The sequence below is a fragment of the Octopus bimaculoides genome, chromosome 4 (assembly GCF_046866305.1).
Source record: "Octopus bimaculoides isolate indiv1 chromosome 4, ASM4686630v1, whole genome shotgun sequence".
Taxonomy (NCBI): Eukaryota; Metazoa; Mollusca; class Cephalopoda; order Octopoda; family Octopodidae; genus Octopus; species Octopus bimaculoides.
In genome coordinates, this window is record NC_142931.1 from 93,757,841 (window position 1) to 93,775,778 (window position 17,938).

Consider the following 17,938-nt stretch of genomic DNA (forward strand, 5'->3'; position numbering starts at 1 on the left):
CCTAACACCCCAGTGAAAATCGTGGTATATTTACAAAACATTGACGAACATGAGTTATATTTTACTGACTGATTGTGTACTTGCACGTGTATGCGTTTGGAAGTTAAGAGGAATTTAAGTGGAATTTCCGAAAATTGTCCCCCACCCCCACCCAAAACACTTTCACCGAAAATTTTTGTGTATTCGGAATCTAGATAATAGATAATATATGCATAGAAAATTTCATTAAAAAATATTCATTTTTCTGAAAGTTATGACCTTCCAAAGTTGGCGGGTACAACTCTGTAGTTATACCACATTGACGAACATGGGTTATATTTTTGTGAATGATTGCGTTTGAGAGAGCGAGAGGGAAAGAGGGAAAGAAAGGAATAGATAATGTGAGCAATGTGTATGTTGTCACAGATTACGTGTGTGGTTGTGTGTGTTTTTACGTATCTATGTTATGAAAAATAGGTAAAGACTACTGAGATGAAAGTTTAATTTATGACTATGTATGTATCACTTTCTCTCTCTCTCCCTCTCCCTCTTTTACTCTTACTCTCTATATTTTTATGTTGAGCACGTGTGTAAGATCGGCGTTCCAGGTAGAAGGAAAGAAATATAAAAGTTGCTAGAAACAATAGCCAAATCTCCCTTAAATCACACAAAGTAAACGGAATTTTAAAAATCTAATTACTGCACTAGAAAGTTCACATCGAGAAAATTCCATTGATGTAAAAATTTTTACGAAAAAGTGGAAAATGTGGATTCTATAAACTTTCAAAAAGGCTTCACACAGATACAGAACTTCAGCTTTATATATTAAGATATGTATTGTGGTTTTGTGTCTGTGTTTGTCCCCCACCACAGCTGTGTTTAAGTTCACATAAATTAGTAGTTCGGTAAAAGAGGCCAGTGAAAACATACCAGGCATAAAAAGAGGATGAACTGGTGTTGATTTGTTTGTTTAGAATTCTTTAAGGCGGTGCCTTAACCAGTAAATTACTTAGTAAAACTTAAAGCTAAGGGAGTTAACTCTTGTACTATGGCATTGAAACCTCTCACCATCACTTTACTTGCTAGAAATAGCAACCCAATTGCTTTTAAATCAGATCTGAATGCTGGATGTTCAAGAACCAAATGAAGGGCAAATTGTCAATCCAGGGATCATCCTGATTCCAAAAAGGTATATGTCTATGTAGAGCAAATGTAGACCAAGCTACAGGGGTCCCAGATGAACAGACAGAATTTCACTTTTATTAATATAGATAGATGATTTGTTGTAAAAATTCTTATTGAATAATGCAATTGAAGTTATAGATATGTTTGTGTGGAGGTACAATTGTGCACATATTTTTTTCTTTTTCATTTTTTTAATATTGTTTTATGTTATGTACATATTTTTGGAAATATGTATGAATGCATGAATTAAAATTTTTTTTGGTAATATTGGAAAATACATTTTTGTTCTTTCTCTTGTCAGAAATCTTGTCGTGTAACATGATAGTTGTTTTTACATTGCAAATTCTGTATTATGAGTATTGTTTTATATTACTTTCAGGACATGTTAAAGTTGTCCGTGCCGTCTATAATTACAGTGCACAAAGAGTAAGTATTAAATTTTGTATGTTTATATGTGCATGAATGTGTATTTACCTTTCTAAGTCTGTCTGTGCAGATGCTCATGTATGTTTAATCATGTGTCTGTTTGCGCACGCTCATGAATTAGCCTTGTATGTATACATATATTTATGTGGGCATGTTTATACATGTTCATGCATATATCAGTGTGTGTGTGTAGAAACCAAAACTTTGTGAGTAGACACCTAAACTTTGTGAGTCTACTTTGGTAGACACAAACTGAAAGATGCCCATCATGTGTACATATAACATATATGTTAGAATAAGAATAGGATTAAAAAAAACATTCAAAGAACTTTACCTCTGTTGGAAAGTCAAAGGTTTCTCTCTCCTAATAAAAGGAAGATTGTAGGATGTTTGTGTATGAACTGCAGTGCTACATGGTAAGGAGATGTGAACCCTAAATGCAGAGGACATGCGAAGACTAGAGGGGAATGAAGTTTGTACGTTCTGTTCGATGTGCAATGTTAGTGTACATGTACAAAAGAGTGCTAGTATATTGAGAGAAAAGTTAGTCATAAGAGGAATTAGATGTGATGTGCAATGGAGTAGACTGTGTTGGTTCAGTCATGTGATGAATAGTTGCATAAAGAAGTGCTGATCACTTAAAGTGGATGGAACTTGTAGAAGAGGAAGACCCAGGAAAGCACAAGACAACGTATTGAGGGCTGATTTCAAGATGTTGAACCCTAAGGAGGAGATGACAACGGACCAAGATAACTGCCACCTTGCTGTACTTGAGAAAACCCTATCACTACAACAGAATTGATATTCTAAAACCACCTTCTTAAATGCTTGTACATGTGAAACTCTCATAATCCTTAAAATGTTGGATTGTTATAATGCTCACTTCAGTATACAGTATACTTAGTAAAACCAGTAAAGACATGACTATCTCTGACTACCCACTACGTACTCTGGTATTTCATGTACTTCTCTTTACTTATAGTGACTAGGTTATTCTATTCATCATGTGGGAGAGGTGTACCATTATTACTAATTCCCTTCAACATCTCCCCTTTTAAGTTTTTCTTAGAAAGTGTCATCTTAGTGAGCAATAATTTTTTTATATCCACCCCACCTCCCTTTATTTTTGTACAATTTAATATTTTTGCACTTGGTATCTATTTTCAGGAACTCTGTATGTTTTCTTTTCCTCTCACTTGTACGCCTGGGTTCAATCACCTCTTCATTTAGCAACCTTTCATAGTGGCATCTTGTATATATGTATGTATATATATATACATGTATGTGTGTGTATATATATATATAAATAAATAAATAAATAAATGGAGTTAAACACAGGTGTTATTGAAATTCTTTTACTTCCAACACATGTTTCAAGGATATCATTGGTATTATTCCAGAGGAATAAAATGGTATAAAACAATGTAATCTTCTCTTCAGGGAAATGAAGAAATAAAAGAGACCTTATTGACGAGTTTTATTTCTTCATTTCCCTGAAGAGAAGATTACATTGTTTTACACCATTTTATTCCTTGGAATAATACCAAGGATATCTTCGAAACATGTGTCGGAAGTAAAAGAATTTGAATAACACCTGCATTTAACTCCATTTATTTATTTATATATATTATACAAAATATTTCACTTAAACCCAGAATTTCTACCTTTAAAAACAAGGTGTTACGCCCTTTTTACCTGTGTGATTTTTTGCTACCCTGGTAACTATTTATCTATTTTTTCCGTGTTAATTGTAAACAAGGGAAAAATACACACATCTATTTATATATATATATATATATATATATATATATGGCAGTGAAACATGGGCTGTGACTGCTGAGGACATGCATAAGGTCGCAAGGAATGAAGCCAGTATGCTCCGTTGGATGTGTAATGTCAGTGTGCATACCCGACAGAGTGTAAGTATCTTGAGAGAAAAGCTGAACATAAGAAGTATCAGTTGTGGTGTGCAAGAGAGACGATTGCACTGGTATGGACATGTGGTGAGAATGGATGAGGATAGCTGCGTGAAAAAGTGCCACACCCTAACAGTTGAGGGAACCCGGGAAGACCTGGGCTGAGGTGGTGAGGCAAGACCTTCGAACATTGGGCCTCACCGAGGCGATGACTACTGACCGAGACCTTTGGAAATGTGCTGTGCGTGAGAAGACCCGGCAAGCCAAGTGAGATCGTTGCCAGTGCCCCTGGACTGGCCTTCGTGCGGGTGACACGTAAAAGCACCCACTACACTCTCTGCCAAATTAGATTGGAGCCTGGTGTTGCCATCCGGTTTCACCAGTCCTCAGTCAAATCGTCCAACCCATGCTAGCATGGAAAGCGGACGTTAAACGATGATGATGATGATGATGATGATGTATATATATGTCTATATATATGTATATGTATATGTATGTGCATGTATATATCTATATTTGTGTGTGTGTGTGTGTGTGTGTGTGTATAAATATATGTGTATGTATACAGTGTTTGAAGTGGTGTCCAGATATTGTATATTAAGAAAAAGAATTATTCAAAATTCTGACTGCCTCCTTTTATATATATGTGTGTGTGTGTGTGTGTGTGTGTATATATATATATATATATATATATATATATAATCAAAATTTTAAGATTTTAAATTTATCCTTGTCTTTACTTATAATTTATGAGCATAATATGTTTGCATATGTATGCCCATAGTTAAACATAGGTAATATACTGGTAGTATAATGGCTTCTTTTATCTCTTAGACAATTATTTTAAACTCTAACTCAGCTAACCTTATATATATATATATATAAGATAAAATAGAGAGATAATTAATTATTATTTATCAATTGAAAAAATTGACATTACTTACAGCTGTTTCAATTCTAGATCTTCAGAAAATTAATTAATGAAATTAAAAATTATTTGAAAGTTGAATCTCATCAGTGGTAGTTTAAGATACACAAAATAGGTGTTCAATTCCTGCATGATGAGTATATGACTGCAAACCGTTAACTGATAAAATTTATGCATAAAGAACATGGTATAAAACATGGTATAGACCTTAGAAAGGGAAGGAAGGTAGTGTATATTAGAGTTGTAAAGTAAGAATAGATCAGTATACAGTGTTCCCTTTGGGCTGTATGGGAAGTAAATATGTTAAGAGGCTCTCATGTAAGAAGATATAGTATTTAAGATAAATAAATAAGGATTAAAGGGAAGTAAATATATGCTTATAAAAGTGATAATAATGGCGGGCTTAAAGAGGGGTCAGTTCAACAAGATTAATTAAAACTTATTAATAAAATTATTAAAATATGTTGTCCTCAAAAGTGAAAGTAGGTATTTAATATAGAGGTGAAGAACTAATGAACAGCTGGGAACAATCTAAATTAGGGACAAACAAAAATGAAACTTGGTAAAAGTAAACATATATGTTTTTTACGGTAGATTAGCCTAGTTACAGTTCATATAGTACAATTAATACAGAGGTGAAGAGCTAATGAAAAGCTGGGAATAATCTAAATTAGGGACATACAAAAGTGAAGCCGGGTAAAAGTAAACATATTTTACGGTGAATTAGAAAATAACTTACAGTACAGTTTTTATATTACAATGTTAAAGCAATTAAAAGTTATGACTAGCATAAATGAATAAGTTAATGGTTAGATATACCTTCTTACAAGGAGAGAAAAAAAAACGTAAAAAAGTTATTGTTCATGAAATAGCAAGACGGAGAAAGAGATCAATAAAAAAACAGTCAAGGGGAGGTAATAAATAAATTACTAGAAAGGAAACAAATAATAAAATGGGGCTAGATAAAAAATGTGCAGATTAGTGTCTTAGGAGACATGTGCAAGGTATAATGTGAAAATATTATGCTAAATAATAAGTTAGGTGAGTTTTTAACTAAAAAATATTAAAGCATTTAACCAAGAAATAGGAAGAAAACTAAAGAATGTAAATTATTTAATTAAAGGCTGGAAGATAATAGAGGAAATAATAGTGAGTGTGTTAGGAGATAGGTATAAGTAAACTGTAATTATAGTATGTATATATAGGTGGAGTTAGGACCAAATGTAGTTTAAATTGTAAGGCCAAGTAATAGGAAATAAGTAAAAAGGTAGTTACAAAAATATAAATGTGACTAAATAAATATATATGGTAAGAAATAAATATAATGGGGGAATGATAAAGTTAGAGTATTGTGAGATAGGTGCAAAATATACTGTAAACATAATATGTGTACATAATAAGTATGGAGTAAGATCATATAGATATTAAATTAATAATCCAAGCAATATGAATAAGAAAGGGTAAATATATAAATACAGATATAAATAAATGTATATACATGGTAAGGAATAAATATAATGGAGGAACCATAAAAAGGGGCTAAAGACAATATAGTGTGAAATAAAAGGGTAAATAAGCTGTAAAACAATTCAAGCATGCATGTTAGTATAAGGAATAAGAATAGCTAAAAATATATTATATCCTTATATTAAAAATACAGATTTATTCATGTGTATACAAGAAACATTGCGTTTATCTCGAAAAAGGGTAATAATATAAATACAGATATAGTTAGATATATATAAATATATATAAAATATATAAATATATATACATGGTAAGGATTAAATATAATGGGGGAACCATTAAGAGGGGTTTAAAGACAATATAGTGTGAGGGATAGAGGTAAGCTGTTCTATAATTTAAACATGCATATTACTATAAGGAATAAGAATAGCTATATAATATTTTATCTATATTTTGAAAATACAAATTTGGTCATGTGTATGCAAGAGGCATGGCATTCATCTTTGAGGTTAAGAATAGGATATTTTGCAGAGAGAATATAAAATTTTTCATTTAAGCATAAAAGATAGTTTTTTATATTAATTTGATAAGAAGGTACCAAGGTGAGTATTTCCCATTTCAAACCGTACTGTATATTCCTATCCTTTAACTCCCAAATAAATTTACTTAGTCCTGTAGAGTTAGATTTATGTTTATTCCTGAAGGTATAGAGGTGAATGGCAATACGTTTTTTTAACCTCATTTTATGTAGAACCAATATAAGAATTTTTCGTTCCCTGTGCTGTACATTGATATACATTGATATATTATGATATATACATATATATTATGATATATACATTGATATGTATTGATATATTATACTTTTACACATACATACGTTCTTAAATAAGCAATTACTTTTAATCCTACAATCACAACTATTAGATATAGTATTAACATTAGTACTGGTGATGTCCAGCAGAAGTGTGTTATTATTATTATTATTGTTATTAGGGTTAATGGTAGGGGGCCGGTTAGAATATTACTATTATTATTATTCCTGTTATAATTACTTCTGTTCCAAGTAGAATATGTCTAATTTCCTATTGTTTATAGAAGATATAATAGTTGCAAGGTTATAGGTTAAACTGTATCCCATATTAATAGTTCTATTACTAATAATTTCATGATATTTATTATTACTAAAATGCTTGTTAATAATTGAAACGATAGATTTTATTAAGTTACTTTTAATTAGCATTGCGAAAGGCAAAATTAACATTATATTATTATTAGATAACTCATCATTCTATTAATAGTGGGGGTATTGTTGCCTGTTTTAAATTTATTAGATATATATTTATTTTTATTATTAGATGTGATTTCCTTTATTTTCTTAACCTTCATATTACAGTCCACCTTAGTATTAGTTTTATTTAAGTTTTTACACTTGCTATTAGTATTGTAATTCATATTATTATTATATTTATTTTTATCAAGTATTGCATTTTTATTCTTAGTCTTATTTTTATTACTATTTTTATATAATATTTTCTTATAGTTAGTATTTATTCTTATAAGTATTAGTGTTATTGCCATTATATACATTAGTTTTTGTACTAGGGATATTTCCATTTGCAATTATATTTGTGCCATTATTGTTATTATAATTATTGTTAACACTGTTGTTATTGTTATTATTGTTGATGTTAATATTTTTATTATTAATATTATCTTTATGTGGAATATATTTTATTTTATCATTATAACCAACATTAGCTAAAGCTATATTATATTGGTCTTTATGTTTATTAAATATTTCTTCATTAGAAGATAGGTAAGATATTCTTCTGCTAATATCCTTAATTAATGCATTTTTTTAAGGTCTAAGAGAATTTGTTGATATATTAATGTGTATCTGTATGTGCGTCATGTATACAGAATAATAGACAGGCTGTCATGAGAAGAAAGTGTGTGTGTGTGTAGACAGTGAAAGAGTCTGATGAGAAGTTAGATGAATGTTCATAAACACAAGAAATGAGAGTACCAGTTTGTAGTTAATTGTACACGGTAATTGAAATACTGTATCAAGAAGTTGCGGCAATGATGCTGAGCTGGTTGTGGTACATGTCGTACAAAGTTGTGGCTGTAATGCTGCTGCCTGGGTCACTTGTACAGGAGTTCTCACAGGTTGTATATTCACTGTTAATCCATGGTGAAGTAATTCACAAACAGTGCTTTGTTGAAACCAGGATGAGTTTCTGGTTACTGTGTATGTAGAGAGATGATGTTAACGCTGTTAAGTAGATGATGGTGGAATATTACAATTAATATTCAACTGTAAGGTAACTATATAAACTGTAGCTTATATATTACTAGCAGTATAGCCCGGCGTTGCCCGGGATTAAGCTAGGATTATTAAGTGATCAAGTGCTTTATTTCAAACCAAAATAAGTAACATCGACATCAGATTTGAGCAAAATCCGTTGAAATTGGTTTGTCTGAAAATGGTTTGCTGACAATTTGATTGGGAAATCCCATAAGGAATTAGTTTATCGGTTATTTCCACTCATTCACTGTTTTTTTTAGGTTGCATTAGAGATCTGCATAGGAGAAAGTTGATCTGAAAGTTTGCATTGGGGATCTGGATTGGAGTAACTTAGGAAAACTTACCAACAGCCTTAACCAAAAAATAAGGAGCCTGTCCCTTCTTGGTTAACTTTATGAGCAACTTAGTGGAAAACATTTTTAAATCTCAAATTTACCATGAAAAACTCCAGTTAAATTTTTAGATAACACTTGCATGATTTTCCCTAAGAAAAATATAAATCGGATTTTTTGCGTGGAATCAACTATCCTGGCCTGCTAATATGCTACAAAACCTTTTTTGTGGTCCGAAAAACGGGTTGGGGTGTAGTGGAAGCCTCGGAAATTTTATCCATTTATATTGTGTAATTCACTGACAAATTGTTACATACCTTGGATCTTTCTGATTTGGCAGACACTATTTTTTATTTAGTTTTTATTTAGTGTGTTCTCTACCGAAACACTTTAAAACTTCGTATACTTGTATATTTTGTCTTATAGAACAGAGAAAAATTTTTATATTCGAAGTTATTTCATGTTAAAAGTTGTCATATTTCAGTAATTTCAACCAATCACTGACGTCTATTGAGGTGAAAACAATTACTGCTGTGGTTTGTCAACAACACGTTCTGGCGGTGTAATGGGATCTTTTCCTTTGAATAAAATTACTGCAATTGTTTGTCAACAACAACTATCGGCGGTACTGTTATTTATGACATCGTTTGCGCGTTTGTACTGGTTTTAGCTTTAGGGTTTGGGTTTTAGAGTTAGGGTTAGGGTTATGAGTATTTTTGCCAAATTTGGTGAAAAATTTGTGGCGGTGTATTGAACAGATTTTCACCAAATTTGGCAAAAATACTCATAACCCTAACCCTAACTCTAAAACCCTAACCCTAAAGCCCTAAAGCTAAAACCAGTACAAATGCACGAACGATGTCATAAATAACAATACCGCTGATAGTTGTTGTTGACAAACAACGGCAGTAATTTTATTCAAGGGAAAAGATCCCATTACACCGCCAGAACGTGTTGTTGACAAACCACAGCAGTAATTGTTTTCACCTCAATAGACGTCAGTGATTGGTTGAAATTACCGAAATACGACAACTTTAACATGAAATAACTTTGAAAATAATGAATTTTCTTAAAATCGCCTAGAGTAAATGATGTTTTAAATGACACATTCTACCAGTATCCCAAGTTTGAAAGTGTTTCGTTAGAAAACAAATGGTGTCCACCAAACCAGAAAGATCCCATACCTCTTTGTTTCATTGTTGTTAAATAAATGGATTGCCAATAAACTTTTTTCTTCAGCGTGAAATATAAACAAAGCTCTTTCACTCCCGAAGTAGTATGTGTGTGTGTGTGTGTGTGTGTGAGAGTGAGAGGGGGGAGAAAGATGAACGATTTTTAAATAAATAAATGATTTAAACTAAATATATTTTAATTGTTGTGTGAGAATGTATATATAATCTCATTATGAAATATAGTGTCTTTCACTCAATAAACACTCACAACGCCCAGTCTGGGAATATATTGGTATAAATGTCATATATTGCAATATTATTTCCATCCATATTAAAGCAATAGAAAAATTGGTGTGTAAAGTTTTATTCAAACGTGTCTAGTTACTATTATTATTTAATTAAGGTTGAAGTCATTCTAGGCAATCTATTACTTATTGTAAATATCGAAAGGGTTATAAGATTTTTAAGATATAATAACTTAATGCTAGTGTACATAAACATTTTAAAATAAAATCAAGAATAAAATAAAATAAAAAATAGAGTAAATAAATAAATGAATAAAGGCTACATAATATAACCTTTCACCCCTAAAAAATTTATTTTTGAGCTAAACTTATAAAAACAATAAGGAACTATTGAACAAAAATTTTTTTAAATTTCAGATATACAGCGTTCCCTTTGGGAGATATGGGAAGTAAATATGTTATGAGGCTCATGTAAGGAGATATAGTATTTCACATAAATAAATAAGAATTAAAAGGAAGTAAATCTATGCTTATAAAAGTAATAATAAGGGCTTAAAGAAGGGTCAGTTCAACAAGATTAATTAAAACATAATAAAATTATTAGAATATGTTGTCCTCAAAACTAGAAGTAGGTATTTAATATATATATATATATATATATATAGGTGCAGGCGTAGTAAGAAGCTTGCTTTCCAACCACATGGTTCTGGGTTCTGTCCTATTTTGTGGTGACTTGAGCAAGTGTCTTCTACATAGCTTTGGGCCAACCAGAGCCTTGTGAGTGGATTTGGTAGATGGAAACTGAAAGAAGCTGTCATATCATCATCATCATCATCGTTGTCGTTTAATGTCTGCTTTCCATGCTGGCATGGGTTGGACGGTTTGACTGAGAGCAGGCAAGCCAGAAGGCTGCACTAGGCTCCAATCTGATCTGGCAAAGTTTCTTCAGCTGGATGCCCTGCCTAACACCAACCACTCTGAGAGTGTAGTGCGTGCTTTTACGTGCCACCAGCATGAGGGTCAGCCAGGTGGTACTGGCATCGGCCACGCTCAAAAGGTGCTTTTTACATGCCACCTGCACAGGAGCCAGTCCGGCGGCAACATATATATATATTTATAATGTATGTGTGTGTGTGTGTGTCTTTGTTTCTGTGTTTGTCTCCCAACACCACCTCCGCTTAACAACTGGTATTGGTGTGTTTACGTTACTTGTAACTTAGCGGTTCAGCAAAAGAGATTTATGAAAAAAGTACCAGGCTTAAAAAACGAAGTACTTGGGTTGATTCACTTGACTAAATTCAAGGCAGTGCCCCAGCATGGCTGAAGTCTAATGATTGAACCAAGTAAAAGATATATATATATATATATATATATATATATATATTATTATATGTATTTATTTTCTCCTAATTAATAAATAACTCGGACAAAATAAATTGGTTAATAGATACCAGGGTAGCAAAGATCACAAAATAACTGTGGTGTAACTCCTGTTTATGAGGTAGAAACTCCTTGATATTTTGGGTACTTGAGTATATATAAAATTAATGAATGGAGTAAAACGCATATTTTAACTGCATACTTTAATTTCCAACATATGTTTCGAAGAATTACAATTTATACGATCCATAGGAATCGGCAATGTTAAAAATGTAAACTTCTCTTCAGGGAAATGTATGGGAACCAGCTTAAACATAAGACATTATAACCGAATATGAGAACTATAGTTGGAGAAGGTTATAACGCAATTTATTTGAAAAGACCGTTGGAGATTAGGACGCTACCAGATAGTACGTTGGACAAGAAGGGAAGAAAAGAAAAAACGAAAAAAGAAAGAAAATTCAGAGTGTAAAGTTGGGAGAAAATGGGATGATATAAATCCTATAAAAATTGGAGAGGAATGTTATGTAATAATATAATATATATATATGCACATATGTATTTATGTGTGTGTGTGTGTATATATATATATATATATATATATATATATATATATATATATATATATATATGTGTGTGTGTGTGTGTATGTAAAAACTTCCACTGATGGTTAGGTATCTTCTGTTGTCATCAAGTCCTCATGGTCAAGGTTATATTCATTAAAGGTGAATGGAGAAGTATCTTCTTTTAAATGTAATCATTTTCGTGTGTGTTTGTGTGTGCGTATGTAAACACATATTTTACATATTCCTTCTACTATAACTTACATGGAATACTACCACTGTTGCTGCTGCTGTTACTACTACTACTACTACTACTACTACTACTACTACTACTACTACATAGCACCTTAGATATTTTTGTTGTGTTATTTCAGGATGATGAATTAACTTTTGAAGAAGGAGACATAATTTATATTACTGATCAAAAAGATTCCAATTGGTGGAAAGGAAAGTGTGGGTCAAAAGTTGGCTTAATACCAAGCAATTATGGTAAGATAAAATTTTATCTTATAATATTAAGTAATTGATAAAATTCTTAAACATGATGCCCATTATAAGTGGATGATGATATGTAAAAGTAAATTTTGGGATTCCATAATCAAGATTCAAATATTTTCTGTTGAGCACAAACTGGTAAAGTGATGATTATTAGTATTCTTGAGTTTGTTAGAGAGGAGATGGTGAAATGAGAGAGGAGATGGTGAAGTGAGAGAGGAGGAGGGAATGTGAGAATGTGTGAGGGAGCAGATAACTAGCCAATGCATTATGCTGTCACTCATGTGGTTAGTGGAAGTGGGAGGTGAAGAGAAATTGAGAAATATTAAAGACATGAAAAAGGGAATTATGTGGTTAAAAAGTTTGTTGAAGTGGTAGAGAGAAAGAGAGAGAAATAAAGTGCTTAGCATAAGGAAATTTTAAAATCATATACCATATTTGCTGGCAGATTGAATGCACTTCTTTATTTCTAAATGTATCAAAAAATTGTCCTGCATCTAATGTGGCCATATTATAGATGGGAGACCAAGCACCATAGGCTAGGGAGCCGGACAAGCATACCGGGTAAGTTCTTTAGGCGTAAAAATTGTTACTAATAATAAAATAATGAAAACAAGCCAAATTATTACAGTAAATTGTGTTACTAATAATAAAATATTGAAAACAAGCCAAATTATCAGTCTGTTATCACAAACTTAGGAAAAATTGCTTACAGTACATCAGTAGTTATGGGGAAAGCTCACATCATCTCACTTACCTTCTTCCCCAGCATACATAACTCACATCTGATATATGTAATACATTATTTAATGACTGGTTTACCTTTAAGAAACATTTGTTCATTATCGAAATGAAAAATGCTCCAAGAAATTTGAAAAGAATGTTAATAAACTTTCATCCTCCTGGCAGCCTTTGCAATAATCAGAGTGGATAATGTGTTGGAGGTTTTGAATTTTACAACAGTGCCTTCTTCCTGTTGTGTTCCTTTTTTGGTCATAAGTTTATATTTGACTCGTTTGACTCTTTTCGTCTTTTTTTTCCTTAATTTCCACATTGTAACCTGTCATATTAACACAAAGCATCACATCCAGAGTTTCAAATCCTGCATAGCAATTTTTTTGCCCAAAATTTAAACAGCTATATGGCTGATATGAGAGGAGGCAAGAGTTGAGGTATGGCTTCCCATAACGTACCAGTAAGTTTATTTACAGTAAATTTCATACAGAGTCAAAACCCCCCATGACTGAAAAACAAAAAGGCACTGTTATAACATCAAATTCAAACTAGATGTCCCAGCATACACAAAAGACCATGGTAATAGGGCAGCTGTTTGATATTTTGGTCACCACCAACCAAGAAAATGGTAAGGACTTAGAGGAAACAAGAAGAGCAACTGAAAGCTACTAAACATAGCAAACACTACCTCTGTAGGGGAGTTGTAAAGTAGCCTGAACTAGAAGAATTAAAAACATTGGTTGTACCAAAGAAGATTGGACTTTTCAGTATCCACTAAAATGATTAAGTACCATTCAAGACTTATAGCAATGGACAGAGATATCAATGATTTTAAAGGGTCAACATCATGGCGTTCCAGATTTATGAAGAGAAATAACCTCTGTATGAGGGCTTGGACAAGAATAGCACAAAAAATACCCCCTTAATATGAAGATCAAATACTTAAGTTTCACAGGTATATCATTAATGTGAGAAAAGCTAACATGGACAAAGTCACTTTGACATTTGATGTGCCATCAAACAAGGGTGCTAAAACTGACTGTTAAAACATGTTGCCATGAAAAGATACTACACAGTTGTATTAGCATGCTGTGTTGATGACACAAAATTGCTACCTTTTTTAATTTTTAAAAGAAAGACATCGTCTAAAGAAAGTATACCCAATGGTATTTATGTTCATGTCCACCCAAAAGGCTGGATGGATGAGAGAGGAATGAAATTGTGGCTTGATAAAGTGTGGTTCAGGCACCCTGGTGGGCTATTAAAGAAACCTGCCTTATTACTGTGGGCCCAGTTCAGGCTCATAGAAATGAGCTTTTTAAGAGGAAACTTGGAGAACTGAAGACCTGGTTAGCTGTAATTCCAGGAGGCCTAACCAACCAGTTACAGCCTTTGGATGTTTCAATCAATAAACCATTTAAAAGATTCATGCAGGAGGTGTGGAGTAAGTGGATGCAGTTTTCAGATTTTGAAGTGACACCAATAGGAAGAAGGTGTGTGAGTGGGTAAAAAGTTGCTGGAATGCTGTAAAAAAAGAGATGGTTGTAGAATCATTTAAAAAATGTGGCATTAGTAATCTCCTCGATGGTACTGAGGATGATTTATTGTTCGAAGAAGATATTGATGACCCAGATCTTATTGCAGAGAATTCCAGTGATGAAGACAATACTGGTAATATGGATGGCAACAGTGAAAATGAGTAACTGTAATTATTTATAGGAATTCATCACATTTATTGTACTTTGCTGATTGGTTTGTAGCAGATTTTATTTGCTTTTTGTTTGCATGTACCAGGATTCATTGATATCAATGTATATTTCTTCTTTGCTATCATCATCATCATCGTTTAATGTCCGCTTTCTATGCTGGCATGGGTTGGATGGTTTAACTGGGGACTGGTGAGTCAGATGGCTGCACAAGGCATCTGATGGCTGCACAAGGCATCTGATGGCTGCACAAGGCATCTGATGGCTGCACAAGGCATCTGATGGCTGCACAAGGCATCTGATATAACAGAGTTTCTACAGCTGGATGTCCTTCCTAATGTCAACCACTCTGAGAGTCATCGAATTTGATTTCGATTTCACTTGCCTCAACAGGTCTTCACAAGCAGAGTTTAGTGTCCAATGAAAGAAAAGTATGCCTAAGTGGGCTGGTTACACCACTGGCATAGGCCACAGGTTATGGTCTCACTTGGTTTGCCGGGTTTTCTCAAGCACAGTATATTTCCAAAGGTCTTGGTCACTAGTCATTGCCTCGGTGAGGCCTAATGTTCAAAGGTCGTGCTGCACCACCTCATCCCAGGTCTTCCTGGGTCTACCTCTTCCACAAGTTCCCTCAACTGCTCGGGTGTGACACTTTTTCACACAGCTATCCTCATCCATTCGTACCACATGATCATACCAGCGCAGTTATCTCTCTTGCACATCACATCTGATGCTTCTTAGGGCCAACTTTTCTCTCAAGGCACTTACACTCTGTCAAGTATGCACACTGACATTACACATCCAGCAGAGCATACTGGCTTCATTTCTTGCAAGCTTACGCATGTTCTCAGCAGTCATGGCCCATGTTTCACTGCCATATAGCATGGCTGTTTGTACACATGCGTCATACAGTCTACCTTTTACTCTGAGCGAAAGGCCCTTTGTCACCAGCAGAGGTAGGAGCTCTCTGAACTTTGCCCGGGCTATTCTTATTCTAGCAGCTACATTTTCAGAGCATCTACCCCGACTATTGACTTGGTCACCTAGGTAATGGAAGCTATCAACTACTTCTAGTTTTTCTCCTTGGAATGTGGCAGAAGTCATTCTCTGCACATTTTCAGTGTTTATTGCTCCTAAGCATCTGGCACATACAAAAACTATCTTCCTAGTTAGCCTTCCTTTGATATTGCTGCACCTCTTAGGTGTCCATAGCTTACACTGGGTACATCTTATAGAGTTTCTATCTACACCTTTTCTACAGATCGAGCAGGGCCATCTACCTGAAGGGATTTGTGGTTTGTGCCTTTCTACTTATTAGGACTTTGGTTTAAGCTAGGTTGACCTCAAGGCCCTTCGATTCTAATCCTTGCTTCCACACCTGAAACTTCTCCTCTAGTTCTGATAGTGACTCAGCAATTAGTGCAAGGTCATCAGCATAGAGGAGCTCCCAGGGGCATCCTGTCTTGAATTCCTGTGTTATTACCTAGAGGACTATGATAAATAGGAGGGGGCTGAGGACTGAACCTTGGTGGACCCTTACCTCTACCCGGAATTCTTCACTGTACTCATTGCCAACCCTCACCTAACTGACAGCATCTCTGTACATGACTCGCACAGCTCTCACTAACCATTCTTCTATCCCTAGTTTCCTCATTGACCACCAGATAAGGGATCGGGGGACCCTGTCAAAGGCTTTCTCCATGTCAACAAAAGCCAGGTACAGAGGTTTATCTTTGGCTAGGTATTTCTCCTGCAGCTGTCTTACCAGAAATATAGCATCAGTGGTGCTTTTCCCTGGCATGAACCAAACTGCATCTCATCTAAGCTGACTCTCTCCCTAATTCCCTCTGTTATTATTTGTATCTAAAGCATCACCTTTACCTTTGTAGCAGTTGACTATGGTGCTGCTACATCAGTCATTGGGTATGACTCCTTCATATATCACCTGGTTAACTATACAGGTGACTAGGCTATTGCCAACACTGCCAGATATTTTGAGCATCTCTGCGGTGATTTCTGATGGGCCTGGGGCTGTCTCTGTCTTCATACTCTTAATTACTTTACCTACCAAGGTACTGTCAATTAGGATAGCTGGTCCCTCTGTTGGGTCAGCAGTCGGTAGACTCTCTTTCTCCCATTCATTCTCTTTATTTAGCAACCTTTCATAGTGTCGTCTCCAAACCTCTCTCTTTGCAGCCTCGTTTAATGCAAGTGAACCATCATTCATGCGGATACATTTCTCTTCTATGACATCACAATTCTCTCTCACACACTGTCTCGCCACACGAAATACCTCAAGTCTTTGGTCCTCACGATGCAGAACACTGGCAAATTTTTTCTTATCTGCTTCCCCTCTGGCTAAATAAACCTGTCGTCTAGCTTCCCTTCTGGCAGTCTGATACAATTCCCTGATACCACCATTCTTCCAGTTCTTCCAAGCTTGTTTCTTTCGTCTAATAGCCCTGTCAACAACATTGTTCCACCACCATGTTATTTTGGGTCAAGAGGGGACTTTGCACCATCCACAGATCTTGTCAGTGGCCCTCAGCAGGTTGTCCTGGAGAAACCTCCAGTTGTTTTCCACATCATGTGATGCTATATCCCCCTCTATTTCATCAAAAGCTTCAAGTAATACGTCTCTAAATCTCTGTCCATTCACAGGATCTTTTAGCTTCCAGACCCTTCTCCTCCATGCTGGTCATGTTCTGGGCATCCATTTAGCCCTGATCCTGAAGTTGCTAACTACTAGTCTATGTTGTGGGGTACATTCTTCGCCTGGGAAGGTTTTGGCATATATAAACAGCCATCTTTTCCTTTTTCTAGCAAGGATGTAGTCAATTTGGCTAATGTGTCTGCCAGAACGGTAGGTGACTAGGTGACTAGCAGGTTTCCTGAAGTTAGTATTACAGACTATAAGATCATTTGCATCACAGAACTCCAGCAGTCTGGTTCCCTCCTCATTGCGGGAACCAAAACCATAGCCTCCATGTATGCCATGGAAACCCCCTGCATATTGTTGAACCTGTCCATTGAAGTCACCAGCCACAAAGAGAAGGTCCCTGTCATTCGTCAATGAGGTAGTCTGCAAGAGGGTGTCA

General features: G+C 34.5%; 1 protein-coding gene across 1 annotated transcript in view; it reads left to right on the forward strand.

The window, feature by feature from the left end:
- The first annotated feature begins 1,386 nt into the window (after window positions 1–1,386).
- Window positions 1,387–17,938, forward strand: part of LOC106878195 (osteoclast-stimulating factor 1) — a 52,045-nt gene continuing 35,493 nt past the window's right edge. The window contains exons 1-2 of the mRNA XM_052967259.2: window positions 1,387–1,590; window positions 12,279–12,393. Of these exons, the coding sequence (XP_052823219.2) occupies window positions 1,402–1,590; window positions 12,279–12,393 (304 nt within the window). The 5' untranslated portion in view covers window positions 1,387–1,401. The remainder of the gene's footprint in view (window positions 1,591–12,278; window positions 12,394–17,938) is intronic.